Consider the following 14,099-nt stretch of genomic DNA (forward strand, 5'->3'; position numbering starts at 1 on the left):
TAGGGAAGGTTCTGGGCTCCCTTGTGCAGCTGCACCTCACACACCTCAAGCTCAGGGAGGGATTGCTGGCCCACTGAAAAGGGAGTGACGCTTCTAGAGGAGCAAAGGCTGTCTTTGAAGGGCAGAAAATTCATAGAATCACAACAGAATTCATAGAATCAATCCACAGCTGGAAGGGGCCCACAAGGATCATCCTGTCCAGCTCCTGGCCCTGCACAGACACCCCAACAATCCCACCCTGGGCATCCCTGGCAGCGGTGCCCAAACCCTCCTGGAGCTCTGGAGGCCTTGGGCACTGGAAGGGGCTTCAAAGTCTGCCTGGAACCTCCTCTTGTCCAACATCCCCAGCTCTCAGCCTGTCTTCATCAGAGGAAATTATTAGATGTGAAAAAGCCTCTTCACTCTCATTTCAAGCTGCCCTCTGCTCCCTGCTGTGTTATGGCACAGCTCCTGGTCCCAGGCTAACACCGTGTCAGCCCAAAATGACAAAGTTTGAAGACCTCCAGCTGTGCAGTGGAGCTCGAAATAACCTGGTGGTGCTGCTCTCTGCCAGGTGATGGACAGGGAGAGTGGTGCCTCCAGCACAGCTCTGCACCCCTGGGAGCTCAGGGTGTGCCCGTGTCCTGCTGTGGAGCCTGGAGAGCAGCTGAGCTGCAGAGGAGACAGGTTTGCACTCCTGAAAAAGGTATTTCCAGCTGCTCTGGGCATGGACAGCATCGGGCAGGAGCTGAAGAAAATATTGCACACATTGCTGTTAAGAATTCCTGAGCTTTGAATGAAAGGGTTCAGGTGCAGTCTAAACCCTAGAGGGGGAATTTTGTGTTTGTAGCCACCGCAGTGTCCATGGAGGTCCTGAAGCACGCTGGGAGCCTGCCGGGGTGTGAACAGGAAACAGGAGGAAACACGTTTTCTTTTTAGCACCAGATCTCATTTCCCTGCCTGTGCTTCTGGCAAGTCTCAGCTCGACCCCGTTTTTCTTTCCTATTTTCTTGCAGCTTTATTCTGTCCATCTCCCTCCACGGCCCTGATTTGCAGCTCAGCCATGCTTTTGCAGCATCCTCCTGCCAGCTGGGAATGTTCTGATGGCAGGGGGTCACAGGCCTGGTCTGTAGGGGTTTATTCCTGAAGAATCATCAATAATTCATGCAGGAGCTCCTCCAGGGCAGGCCAGACCTATCGCCAGTGCTGGGATCTGGGCAGCCAGACTGGGGACAGTGCTCAGGGGGCTCACAGCCTGGTGACAGTGACTTCTCCTCCCAGCCTTTCCCTGAATAAATTGATACTCAAAATCCCATCTGGTCCCTGTCTTTGGGGAGGAAAATGAGTGCTTTGGAGGTTTGGAATCCTCCCAGCTGAGGGGTGGGGATGGCAGCAAGTGGGGTCTGGCAGGTGGGTGCTGGAGTCAGGGGGAATTCACCTCCTGTGGTGTCATTGATGGGTTAAACACGGGGCACTCGGGGAGAGTGGCTTGTTCTGCAGTGGGACTGGGAGGTGATGGGGGAAGGAAACCCCACGCAGGCCTCCTCGGGGAACCCCCACAGTCCTGGGGTGTCATATTTATTCCCTTTCCCTTGTGATGTTCCAGCGCGGTTCTTCTGTTCCGCTCCATTCCTCAAAAGGAAAAGCATTAAAAAAACGCGAGGTGAAGGGGTAACAGTCCCAGCAGAAGGAAGTGGCCTTCCCACCTCCCCTCCCAAAATCGGGCACGGGCTGCGAGACATCCGCTTCTCCACCCGGAGCTCCTCGGACAGCGGGAGCGACCGGGAGCGAGCGGGATCATCCCTCCGGGAGAGCCCCGGGCTGCGCGGGAGGAAGTGCGAGCACAAAGCAGGGAAATGACTTGGCAAAGGTCACCTGGAGCTGGGGCCGAGCCCAGGAATAGCGCCGGGCTCCGGCCACCCCCCGTGGCACCGTCCCTTCCTCCCTGTGCTGAGGGCACAGCTTGTGGCACTGGGGTGGCTCTGGCTTTGCTGCTCTTTGGGGCATCAAAATTCACCATGACAAAGGAAAGCGATGACAGCAGAGCCTCACCTGGGAAAACCAGAGCGATGAGGGGAGCTGGGGGGATGGGAATAGGCTGGGGGGACAGGGGTGCCCATCAAGGCTGGAAAAGCAGGAGGGGAGGGTGAGGTGGGCACAGGACACCAAAGGCTGCTGGAGGCTGCCTGAGAGGTGTGGAGACACAAAGATGACGTGGCTGGTGGGGCTCCAACCACACCTTGAGGATACTCCATAACAGCCAAAGAAAATTCCACGTGATCTTCCCTGTCCTGAATGCCTTCAGTCACCTCGAGACCAAATCAAACCCAGTCTGGGGTCTGGGGGCTCTACAGACTCAGGAGGAATACATGGAACACCTTCAGGCTGTGCTACCCGTGTGTGCACAGCTGGCCAGCTGTGCTGATACCGTGCAGCAGCTGGGCAGCCTGAAGGTGGGGGCTCGGGGTGAGGTGCTGAAATAAGGCCAAGAAGGGATTTGATGGTGCAGGAGAGACGCCAGGGAAATCAGTACTGAGCCAAGCTGGGATGGAGCACGTGCAAAGAGAGGGAGCAGCCAGGACAGACGGATGCGCGGATGGGGAGAGGCCTGAACGGACACAGGCTGTGTCTGCCAGCACCTCCCTCCTTCCCTCGTGCCCTCCCGGCTGTGTTTGGTGTGGTCACGCTCCTGCTGATTCATCAGCTCAATTTGGTGTGTCCAGCTGGAACTGGTGACATCATCACCTTTGTACTGGGAAAGGTGACTTGGGCACATCGCCCTCCAAAGGCAGAGCAAGGAGCAGGGATTGCACTTGGATTTAGACAAAATGAGAACATGTCAAAGTCTGAGATGTAAAAGTGTGGGGAACAAGGCTTTGGGTCAATGCAGGAGCAGGAGTCCATCACCTCTTCCTGAAGCACAAGAGGTTTGTGGTGGCTCAGGGCCTGCAGGAGTCCCACCTTCTGGGCATTGTGCTCTGCATTTGTGACAGCGTGACAGGTGACAGCGGTGACGGTCCCCCCCCGGCTGGGATCGGAGGGCACTTCCACACCCTCTCGCAGCCCCCACCCCGCCCCGGCATTGTACCGGTCCGGTCCTCCCTTTTCCTGTAGGTGGGGTTTCCATAGGATGTCGGCAGCTCCGTCCCAGCCCGGCCAGCCGGCCGGTGGCTGCTCCGGGGACGGTCCCTCCGCTCCGGGCTGTCCCGGCCCGGGGAGCTCCCGGTGATGGCAGCGCGGGGGTCAACCACCAGCCCTGCTTGTGATTTCCCCTCCTTTCCAAGCTCTGGCTGGAGCCCACGGCCCTCAGAGATGGGAGAGGATGCCGAGGCCCTGCGGTGGCCCTGAGGACTCTCCGGGGATGCGGTGGCCAGCGGGACAGCCCATGGCAGCGCGGCGGGGCCGCGGGGGCTCAGCCAGCAGCGTGCTGGGGCTGAGCCGCTCGGCGCTGCGGCTGCCGGCGCTGTGGTGGTGGTACCTGTTCCTGAGTGCCGATGCCCAGGAGGTGGCCACGTTCACGGTGCAGTACCGGGTGCTGGAGGAGGTGCCCCCGGGAACTGTCATAGGGAGCCTGGCCGAGCACTTCGAGGGCGGCGAGAGCGGCGAGGCGGCCGAGACCTTCCAGCTGATGGAGACCCCCGGGAGGTTCCCGCTGCACGTGGGCAGTGGGGATGGGGTGCTCAGCACGGCCGGGCGGGTGGACAGGGAGCAGCTGTGCCGCCACAGTGATCCCTGCTGGGTGTCCTTCAACGTGCTGGCCGCCCAGAACCCGGCCCTGATCCACGTGGAGGTTCAGGTGATGGACGTCAATGACAACGCGCCGCGGTTCCCCACGCCCAAGCTGGAGCTGGAGATCTCAGAGAGCGCATCCCTGCGGACGCGGATCCCGCTGGATCGAGCCCTGGATGCTGACGCTGGCCCCAACGCCCGCTGCTCCTACGCCCTCTCCCCCAGCGAGCACTTTGCTCTGGAGGTTGTCTCCAGCTCCGATGGGACGAGGCACGCGGAGCTTGTCGTGGTTAAGGAGGTGGACCGGGAGCTGCACTCCTCCTTCGACCTTGTGCTGACAGCCACTGATCACGGGGAGCCACCAAAATCAGGTACTGCTTTGATTAAAGTCATTGTCCTCGACTCCAATGACAACAGCCCCGTGTTTGCAGAGAGCTCCCTGACGGTGGAGGTTCGGGAGGACGCCCAGCCTGGGACCCTCCTTGTGACGGTCACGGCCACTGACCCCGACCAGGGTCCCAACGGGGAGATTGAGTACAGCCTGAGCAGGCACGCGCCCCCCGAGGTGCTGAGCACCTTCAGCATCGACGCCCGCACAGGCAGCATCCTCCTGAGGCTCCCTCTGGACTATGAGGAGACCCACACCTATGAGCTGGACGTGCAGGCACGGGACCTGGGCGCCAACCCCATCCCGGCACACTGCAAGGTCCTGGTCAGGGTCCTGGATGTCAACGACAATGCTCCCGACGTCCACGTCACCTGGGCTGCGCGGGAGCCCGTGCTGTCCGAGGCCCTCCCCAAGGACAGCTTTGTGGCCCTGGTGACAGCCAGCGACCCCGACTCGGGAACCAACGGGCAAGTGCTCTGCTCCCTCAGCCAGGGGTACGAGCACTTCAGGCTGAAGAGGACCAACAGCCACAGCTTCGCGCTGCTGACCAACGCCGCGCTGGACCGCGAGCGGCACGCCGAGTACAACCTGACGCTGGTGGTGCGGGACATGGGGGACCTGTCCCTGGCCGTGCTGAAATACCTCACCATCTGCATCAGCGATGTTAACGACAACGCTCCAGCCTTCGAGAAGGCCGCCTACGAGGCTGCTGTTGATGAGAACAGTGAAGCACCTGCCTTCCTGCTCACCGTCCGTGCCACTGACCCCGACCTGGGCTCCAACGGGAAAGTCACCTACAGGATCCTGGACCCCTCTGCTTTGGGGCTGGTCTCAGTCGATCCCATCACTGGAGATGTTTTTGCCCTCCAAGCTTTTGATTATGAGCAGGTGAGGAGCCTGGAGTTCCTGGTGACCGCAGAGGATGGAGGGCATCCCAAGCTGGCATCCAACATCTCCATCAGGCTGGCTGTGCTCGACCGGAACGACAACACACCCATCATCACCACGCCAGCGCTGGTGGAAGGGGTGGCCACGCTCTCTGTCCTGGTCAATGTGGACACTGGGTGCTGCTGGGTGGTCCCTGGGAATGGGAGCACCCAGGGGGCTGTGGCAGTGACCAATTCCACACTGGTGTCGTGCCCTGCCAACCCCTTCCTCTTCACCGTCATGGCCAAGGATGTGGACTCCGGCATCAATGGGGCTCTCCGGTATGATCTGGTGGGTGGGGATGATGCCGGGCTCTTCATCCTGGACCCCATCCTGGGGCAGGTGTCCCTCAACGCCAGCAATGCCAGCAGCCTGGCCGGCAGCCAGCGGGAGCTGCTGGTCCGGGTGAGTGACCAGGGGGACACCCCCCTGCACACCCTGGCCCGGCTCCGCTTGCTGTTCCGGCGGCACGGGGCCTTCTCCAAGATGTCAGCGCGGGATCCCGGCTGGCCCAGTCTCTCCGTGGTGCTGCTCATCTGCCTGGCCACTCTCCTGGGCGGGTGCGTGCTGCTGCTGGCGCTGACCCTGTCCATGCGCAAGAAGGACAAGAAGGACGGCATGGCCTACAACTGCCGGGAGGCAGAGGACGCCCGCAGGCAGCAGCAGCTCAAGAAGCCGCACAGGCAGATCCAGAAGGCCGACATCCACCTGGTGCCGCTGCTCCGGGGCCGCCCCCGGGAGCCCGAGCCCCCCCGGGCCTGCCAGGAGGAGCAGCCCGCCACAGCCACCCCTGAGGCCGGGGGGTCCCCACAGGCTCCCCTCCACCTCACCCCCACTCTCTACAGGACGCTGAGGAATCAGAGGACACAAAGAGGCTCAGAGGAGCAGCAGGGCACCTTCGAGCTGCCCGTCCTGCAGCGCCGGCCCTGCCAGCCCCACAGACCCAAACACGCGGTGAAGGAGGCTGTGGGCCCCCCGGAGGCACCGCTGCACGGCAAGAGCTTGGTGAAGCCACCCATGGGAGAGCCCCGAGTGCCAGGCGAGCAGCCCGTGGGTGCGGGGGGAGCCGGGCAGCCCCAGCCCCACCAGCAGATCCTCAGGAGCCTGGTCCGGCTGTCGCTGGTGGCCCTGGCGGAGCAGAGCCCGACCGGGGAGTTTGCCATGGAGTCGCCCCCAGTGCAGGTAGGAGCGGCTCCGGGCGCTCCCGGAGTGTGGGCACCCGCAGTCCTTCCTTGCCTGGGCCGTGCCCACCCTGGGGTGGTGGGAATGTGCAACCTGAGGGTTTTGCTTTGCCTCTTCCCCCAGGCCGGGGTAGGATGAACAACCCCCCCCCCCCCCCCCCCACCCAGCAGGGTCACCCCAGCAGGACAGGCAGGAGCGGGGCTGTCAGAGGGGGAAGGGGACAATCCCAGGGACAGGGAACAGCAGGAGGGGTGCAGGGCAAGCTCAGGCCCAGGTGGGCTGCCCAGCGTTTGTTTTTTCCCCGGTGTGGGGATGCTGAGCCATCTGCAGGAGGAGGAAACGCTATAAAAAGGCCGGGGGGCTCGGAGGGATGTCCTGGCAGGAAGCAGCTTGAGTGGCCAGCCCGGGGCTCAACAGGCTTTTCCTGCCTTGCAGCAAATCTCCCAGCTGCTCTCTCTACTGCACCAGGGCCAGTTCCAGCCCAAAACAAACTACAGGGGAAACAAGTACACGGCCAAGAATGGCAGCAGGTAAGGCTGGCTCCCAGCACTTCCCTTCCCCACGCCCCCTTCCCCTGCTCCAGCCCCACCAGGCCAAAACCTCCGGGGACAGAGACACACAAGGAAAAGCCTCATCTTGTGACAGTGGAGGTTCTCCCTTCAGGGGCAGGTTGTGCTCCTCTGGTCCTGGCTCCCAAAGGTATCCAGGTATCTTGGCTCCCAAAGGTATCCAGGGTACTCCTTCCCAGGGTACCTTTAGCAGGTCCCTCCATACTTACCTGAGCTCCCCCATGGCCATGAACCATCCCTTGCCAAGGACTCCGATGGTTCTGGGTGCTCAGGAGCACAGAGGGGCCCAGCTCTGGAGGCAGCAGCACAAGGATGAGTGTTCTCATGGCTCTGGACGCTTTCTTAGTGCTGGCCAACATGAGTTTGGGACACTTGACCCTGTGCCAGGGGGCAGATGAACGAGGAACTGCAGCAGGGCTGGAGGCACTGAGATATCCCAGCTGTGTGCCAAAGATATCCCCAAGCTTCGTGGTGTTCCCATTAAATTATGCTGTGTGCTCTGGGTGCACACTCCTGAGGATGCTGAGTCTTCATCACTGCCTTCATCCTCCTGTCCCCAGTTGGCCAGGCCATGGGCAGGCACAAGTTTCTCCACCTTTCTCACCTGCAGCTGCAGAGGATGGAGAGGGAAGAAGAGCAGCTCCAGGGTATCTGGGGTGCTCCTCACTTGGTCCTGCAGGGGGAAGCTCCTCTAAATTAATGAGGAGGAGCCAGCAGGCCCCTGTTTGCTCAGGATATGCCCCTAGATCTCTGGAAATGTTCCAGACCAGGCTGGATGGGGCTTGGATTACCTGGGATGGTATGGAGGATGTCCATGCCCATGGCAGGGGCTGGAATGAGATGGGCTTTCAGGTCCCTTCCAACTATTCTGTGGTTCTCTGATCTTGCTGCAGAAGGATAAAAACCCTTTCAGGCAAGAAATGTGGAGCAACCTCCCAAAACTCATTAATTGATGGGCACTCAAAATGCCTTTGGTGCTGTGAGTGATGCATGGGGATGGTGCCCAGAGCCGCTCTCTGGCGCATTTTGGGGAGATAGAGACCCTTCCAAGGGCTCATTGGGGCTGAAGTGACCTGGGTGTTGTGACTCCTGGCAGGGCTGCAGGGCTGGACACGGGGCTGGACACGGACTGCCTGAGCACCAAGGACAGCGGGCACGGCGAGAGCGAGGCCGGGGACCGCGACTCCGACAGCGCCTTCGAGCTCTCCGTGCAGCAGCTCGTGGGAGAGGAGCTGGAGACCCTCCTGGAGCCACAGGCAGGTGAGGTGACCTTGCTGCTGGGACAGGGTGGGGCTGGGGGCTCCAGCAGTGATTCCTCCTCAGGTAACCCACACTAACCCCATCCAGGAGGTCCTGCTGGCCTGCAGCAGCCAGGGCACATTGCATCTCCCAGAGTGGCTCTGGCAGGGGCAGTGCTTGGGGCAGCATGTCTGGAACATCCCAGGCTCTTGGTAGCAGGCCAAGGGACTTGCTGAGCTTCACGTTGGATTTTGCCATGTGTTTATAGCTGCTCTTCCCTCCCATGGATGTGTATGCTGAGGTTTAGGGTTTAGTGATGTATGGGCTTGGCCTCTGTCATTGCTGAGGGATGAGGTCCAGTTTCACATTGCAGCTGGTGAACTGCTTCCCACGCTGGCTGAGCCCTCCCTTTGTGGTCTCCTGGTCCATGCAGAGTGAGAAAGGTGGACACTTCTCCTTGTCAAACCCCTCAAGATGTTATCTACCCTCAGAGCCCCACTGGGTCCTCCTTCCTCTTCATCTCCTGTGACCAACCTCCTGCTAATTTTATCTTTTTTGAGATGTATGATCAGAATTGTGCACAGTGTTTAGGATCTGCTGGGGGTACAAGGAGGTTTTCTGGTGTGTTCCTCATTCCTGTCCTGCCCAAGCTCCATGCTGAGCCCTGTTCGTTGTGATGCCCAAATCCCTCCTCTGTGTGGTGGGAGAGCCACACGTGACAGGTTGTTGTTCCATGGGACAATTATCTGACAGTTGGTGACACAGAAATTCACCAGCCATGTTTTGCTCATAGCACTCAGCATTCTCAGGTCCTTCAGCAACCCTCTGCTTCTGGGTGTTTTAGTGGAGTCAACACCAACATTGTCCCCTTGCCATATCATTTATCACTGTGTTGAGCAGATACTTTGGGACTCTGCTAATGACCTCCCTTGGAGAGGAAGATTAATTATTCCTACCCTCACTTCCCAGCTTTTAACACATATTAGTCCCTACAGAACCTGGCTGTAAATTCAGGCATGGCTCAGGTCCCCTGCAAGCCTGGCTGGTGCTGTTCCATCAGCTCAGGTGACCTCTGCCTTCACAGAACTGAATTCTGGAATGGTTTGGGTTGAAAGGGACCTTAAAGCCCATCCCGTTCCCACCCCTGCCATGGCAGGGACACCTTCCACTGTCCCAGGCTGCTCCAAGCTCCAGTGTCCAACCTGGCCTGGGACACTGTAAGGGATCCAGGGGCAGCCACAGCTGCTCTGGGCACCCTGTGCCAGGGCCTGCCCACCCTGCAGGGAACAATTCCTTCATAATATCCCACCTATCTCTGCCCTCTGGCTCTGGGATGCCATTTCCTTGTCCTGGCACTCCGGACCCTTGTCCAAAGTCATCCAGGACTCTCCATGCAGCCCTTCCAAATTTCCAGAACAGAATTCCCCATGTGAAAATGTCATGTGGTTCCTCTGGGAGCAGCAGCTCCATGGCTCTCTCTGCTGAGCCTTGCACAGAAGGATTTCTCTGAATCTGCCTGGGCTGGGTTCACCTTCACATGCTTAAAAACTCCTGTCACCATTTCCACCTCCCCTCTCTCTGATCCTGCATTCATTTGAAGCAGTAGTTAATGAACAGCAGCTAATAAACCAGGCAATTTCATAACTGAGTTCCTCTGGCACTTCGGGGTGAATACCATCTGGGCCTGACATTTTCTACATGTTCCTTTTATTGATTTGTTCTAAAAATCTCCTCTCTTGGCATTTCAATTTGAAAGAGTTGGGCTGACTCATGTCCTGTAGCAGAAATTTCATTGTGGAGCCTCTGTGCTCCTCCACAGAAGAGAAACTCAATGAGCTTTGCTGCTCAAAACTGGGGGTTTGAATACCAGAGCTGGCCACCATTTTTGGTGCCCTTTTTTTGGGGGCAGAATCTGCTGCTTCTCCCCCTTTGCCTCCCATCTCTTTTATTCCAGTAAGAAACAAACGAAGGAAAGGCTGAGACCTAAAAGTTTCCTTGGATTCTGAGGTCCTGCAGCCAAGAGCAGGGAGCAAAGAGGAGCCCAGCTCCATCCCAGGTGCACTGACACGCCCTGATCCCAGAAAAGGGACTGGTGGAGCTGCCCAGCACCTCTGGATCCAGTCCTGCCTACACAAAAATCTGGGCTATGGTGAGGCTGATCCATGAAACGCCATCTCCCGTGATCCTTGGATCTGACAGGAAAAAAATCCTTTTGGCCAAAGTCCTGGAATTCCATGGGATCATTAGAGCTGGAAAAGCCCTCCCAGACCATTGTTCCCCAGCACTGCCATGTCTACCAGTGACTCGTGTCCCCAGTGCCACATCCCATTCCTGGGATGATGATTCCTCCACTTCCCTGGGCAGCCTGCTCCATGCCAGCAGGGAATGCTGAGGCTGTGTGGATTCCTGCTGGCCATGCCCAGAGGCTGATCTGTCCCAGACCTGCCAAAGCTTCCCCAGGAGCCCAGACCTGCCCGCACAGGCGGCCGAGCGCAGCCGCCGGAGCTGCTGGGCTCCTTCCTCCTCTCCCAGACACAAACAGAGCTGTGGACTTGCATCCTGAGAGGGAGGAAGGAAGCACTGCTGGTGCTCAGAAGCATCCTAACAGCTGGCTGAGGCTGGCTGGGCCTTTGTGCTGTTCCCAGCGGGGGGACTGCAATCCCAGGCAGCTCTGGGATTGTTGATGTTGTGGGATGAACTCCCAGCGCCGTCTGTTAGCTCTGATTCCCCAGCAGCCCAGCACAGCACTCCCAGCAGCAGATGAGAGATAGAACTTTATGGATGATAAAAACAACCCCTGCTCCCCAAACACCATTAAAACAAGGCAGTCAAGAGTTATTGGTCAAATTAAACATACCTAATTATGAGGTTTTCATGGCCACGGGACCGTCAGCCCAGCTCTCCCTGCAGAGAGCAGACCAGTGGTGCCCTGCTCTAGAGCTGAGGCAGCCAAATATTCAGGGAATGAGGTGGCTTCTTGCAGACTGGGGAGGAGAAAACTGCATGTTTTACAGCTAAACCTGCAGCACACTTGGGTGATATCTCAAGGAACAGTCACTGCAACTCAGATACTGAGATTGCAGAAAGAAACCCTGGATGTGAAGCAACACAAAAGAATTTTGGGGCTCCAGCTGAAACAAAAATCTAAGGGATGTACCTGCCTTTCTCTCCTTACCAGGCTGGAGTCCCAGCTCTTGCCCCCAGCCCATACCAGGGCAGTTGTTTTCCAGAGAAGAAGGAGCAATTGCTTGGCTGGCTAAGGAAGGAGTCTTGTCTCAGTCACTGACTGCAGATCCCAGGTCCCAGCTGTGGCAGGGTATTGACCACCCTCTGGAATTAGCAGGATAAGAGCATTGGAATGGGGAGCCTCCTTTCAGATGCCACTTCTTAGTCAGAGCCACACAATTATTATTACTATAGTGACACCAGCCCTTGCCACTCTGGGACTGCTGGGTTTTTTTACCAGTGAGATTTTGCTGCTCCCAACACCTTTCCTAAACTGGCTGGTTGCTCTGAACGCCTGTGAGGTTCTGGGATGTGCTTTGGGAAGGAACAATGAGGGGCTGGAATGCAGCCTCTGTGCACCACAGCACGGACTCGTGTTTACCAGTTACCTCAAAAAACAAGAATCCCTGTTCCCCTTCCTGTTGTCTGACAAGGAAGCTATTCCAGGCTCTCCCTGCTATGGGGTCCTTCCTTTATTTTCCAGGAGATGTTTATTCATGGACAGCTATAATCACTTCTTCTCTTGCCAACACTATTTTAAGCATAAAGATTTCCTCTGCTGGCGCGTATGTCCTCAAAATAATGACAGGTTGCAGTCAAATCCCTGGAGAGCACTTGCTTCCTTGGGAGCAGCAACCCCCAGCTCCTGGGGTCTCCATTGTGTCAGCCTGGACCACTCCTGGTTTCATCTCCAGAGTTTTCCCTGCTGGTGTCGTTTCAGCTCCCTCTCCCAGAGATGGATAATCAGATTTGTGTGTAATTCCCCTAATCAGACCCAGTAACAATCCACCCTGGCTGTGTCTCCCTGCCAGCTGGGAATACCCTGAGTCCTCTGTGTGATTCCAGTTGCCCACTGTGGGCCACAATCAGATTACTGGTGCACTAACGAGCCTGCCCCAGCCCCCAGCCCAGGCTCCCCCTGCTCCTCAGCTGTTTCCAATCGAGGAGCAACTACTTTAGCGCTCAATTGTTCGGTCCCAGTCTCCAGCCATCCAGCTGTGCATTTTATAATCCAGAATTTCATTCTGGTATTATTGTTTTCACAGTAACCCATTTATTTTTGGTCTCAATCTGCCTCCTTAGCAGCAAATTCCCACCCTGGAGTGACCCTGAAGGGAAGTCCACTATCTTTGTGTCCAACACTTCCTTCTGGAAAGCTTTTCATTGTCTGCTCCCCTTCACCCAGTACTAAACCCTCCCTCTCTCAGGCTTTGCTAACGATTTAGTGAAGTGCCAATTGAGACTGCAACAAATGAGAACACAGTGATTCTGATGGCTATTATATTAAAAACAAAACAAAACAAAACCCCCAATAGTTTCAAACCAGTTCTATTTTGTTTGGCTTTTTTAAGCTGCTGGTTTGCATGGTGTCACCGGTGATCTGTTCACAATCATGCCTCTCATCTGGTTTTAGATATTTTCGTTTATCAATATTTTTATCAATTTATTTCCCCCCCCTCTCTTCCCTGCTGTGCTGTCCCTCCCCAGAGCTGGCCCTCAAGAGGCTGACAGCTGCAGACCCAGAGTGGGTGGCCCGGCTGTCCCTGCCCCTCACCAGCAGCTACAAGGACAACGTCTTCTGCCCCGACTCGCCGTGCTCCCCCGAGGATGAGGAAGCTGCAAGGCAGGAGAAACCAAGGACCTTTGAGACCTTTGGCAAAGGTGCTGGTGCTGACCCCGGGGGCAGTGGGACGAGGCTGGCCAGCACCTTCCTGTCAGAGATGAGCACCCTGTTTGAGATGATCCTGTCCCAGAAGGTGCAGGAGCACAGCGAGGCGGGCGCGGGGCTGCTGCGGCAGCTGTCGGCCCGCGGGCACAGCCTCGGCCTGGGGGACGCTGCTCCAGGGCTGTAGCAGCTCGGTGGCTGTGGCAGGGAGAGAACAGTCAGAGATTTGGGGTGCCCAACCCTATCCCCAGCCCCAGCAGAGTCACTGTATGATCCATGCCTAGACAGGTGTATTTCTTCCTTTGCCTTGCTCCACCAAATCTCTCCACAGCTGATTTCACCTTTAGTTCCCCTCCACCTGCCTGTCCTTGCCTTCCTCCTCTCCCCCCCTGCTCTCCCAGTGCTCTGCCAGCCTCCCATCCCACCCAGCAGCAGGAGGGCCCTTTCCTCCCAGGACAGGCCCAGGCAAGGGGGTTGTGAGAACAACCACAGCACAGTGAGATACATCCATGTGATCATAGACTGTGAAAGTACCTGTCACGGACACTGCTGCAGCTGGGCTCCAGGGTTTCAGTTATTTAAATAAAACTGTTTTTTTCTAACACTACCCTCTCTGTCAGCAGTGTAGCTGACATAATATATGTGCAGAAAGCCTGAAGTGGCAGCTGGGGAAGTGGAGATGAGCCTGTTGTCTCCTATGGGTCTTTCCAGCTTCTGTGGTTCTGCCACTGGGAAGTTGGCATTTTGTAAAAGCCCCCAAAATCAGCACTGGAATCTCTCCTATGGCTGCTCCAAGTGCCCACCACTTCCTTCTCCATAATGACTGGATGTGGCACTCAGTGCTCTGGGCTGCGTGACAAGGTGGGGATCAATCACAGGGTGGACTTGATGTTCTCAGAGGTCTTTTCCAACCTTAATGATTCCATTCTATTCTGTTCTCTCCTTTGAGGCCATTGGATTTTGGAGCACAGTCCTTATCCAAAAGCAGACACCAGATGGCTGGAGTCTGCCAAAGGTAACCTGGGAAAAAGGAAGTGTGAAAATGCTGTTTTGAAATACTCAGTCACAAGCTTCACCCTTCTTATGGGTTTTCACTTTGATCTGTCTGTCTGGGAGCTGTAAGACAGTTCTGAGATAATAGCAAGGGTAGGAAAACCAAGATATTGGTGGCAAAGGAAGAAGCACACAGGTGTCT

The 14,099-nt window shown here is 57.2% G+C and overlaps 1 protein-coding gene across 2 annotated transcripts; it reads left to right on the plus strand.

The window, feature by feature from the left end:
• The first annotated feature begins 3,196 nt into the window (after nt 1-3,196).
• Nucleotides 3,197-13,741, plus strand: PCDH12 (protocadherin 12). Of its 2 annotated transcripts, none has more exons than XM_053990965.1 (4): nt 3,197-6,205; nt 6,641-6,735; nt 7,871-8,034; nt 12,727-13,741. In XM_053990965.1, the coding sequence occupies exons 1-4, from the start codon at nt 3,302-3,304 to the stop codon at nt 13,089-13,091; spliced, it is 3,528 nt and encodes a 1,175-aa protein (XP_053846940.1). In that variant the 5' UTR covers nt 3,197-3,301; the 3' UTR covers nt 13,092-13,741. The 2 variants fall into 2 exon arrangements, with proteins under 2 accessions (XP_053846940.1, XP_053846941.1); XM_053990966.1 differs by having other exon boundaries at nt 6,674-6,735.
• Nucleotides 13,742-14,099: the final 358 nt, after the last annotated feature.

Source organism: Vidua macroura, chromosome 15 (assembly GCF_024509145.1).
Source record: "Vidua macroura isolate BioBank_ID:100142 chromosome 15, ASM2450914v1, whole genome shotgun sequence".
Classification (NCBI taxonomy): Eukaryota; Metazoa; Chordata; class Aves; order Passeriformes; family Viduidae; genus Vidua; species Vidua macroura.

What these genes read in the sequence shown, in the direction of transcription:
- PCDH12 (XM_053990965.1), top strand. Translation starts at nt 3,302, where the DNA reads ATGCCGAGGCCCTGCGGTGGCCCTGAGGACTCTCCGGGGATGCGGTGG. An exon ending in TGGAGTCGCCCCCAGTGCAG is followed by an intron (nt 6,206 to 6,640) that starts GTAGGAGCGGCT and finishes CCTGCCTTGCAG; the next exon opens with CAAATCTCCCAGCTGCTCTC. An exon ending in ACGGCCAAGAATGGCAGCAG is followed by an intron (nt 6,736 to 7,870) that starts GTAAGGCTGGCT and finishes GACTCCTGGCAG; the next exon opens with GGCTGCAGGGCTGGACACGG.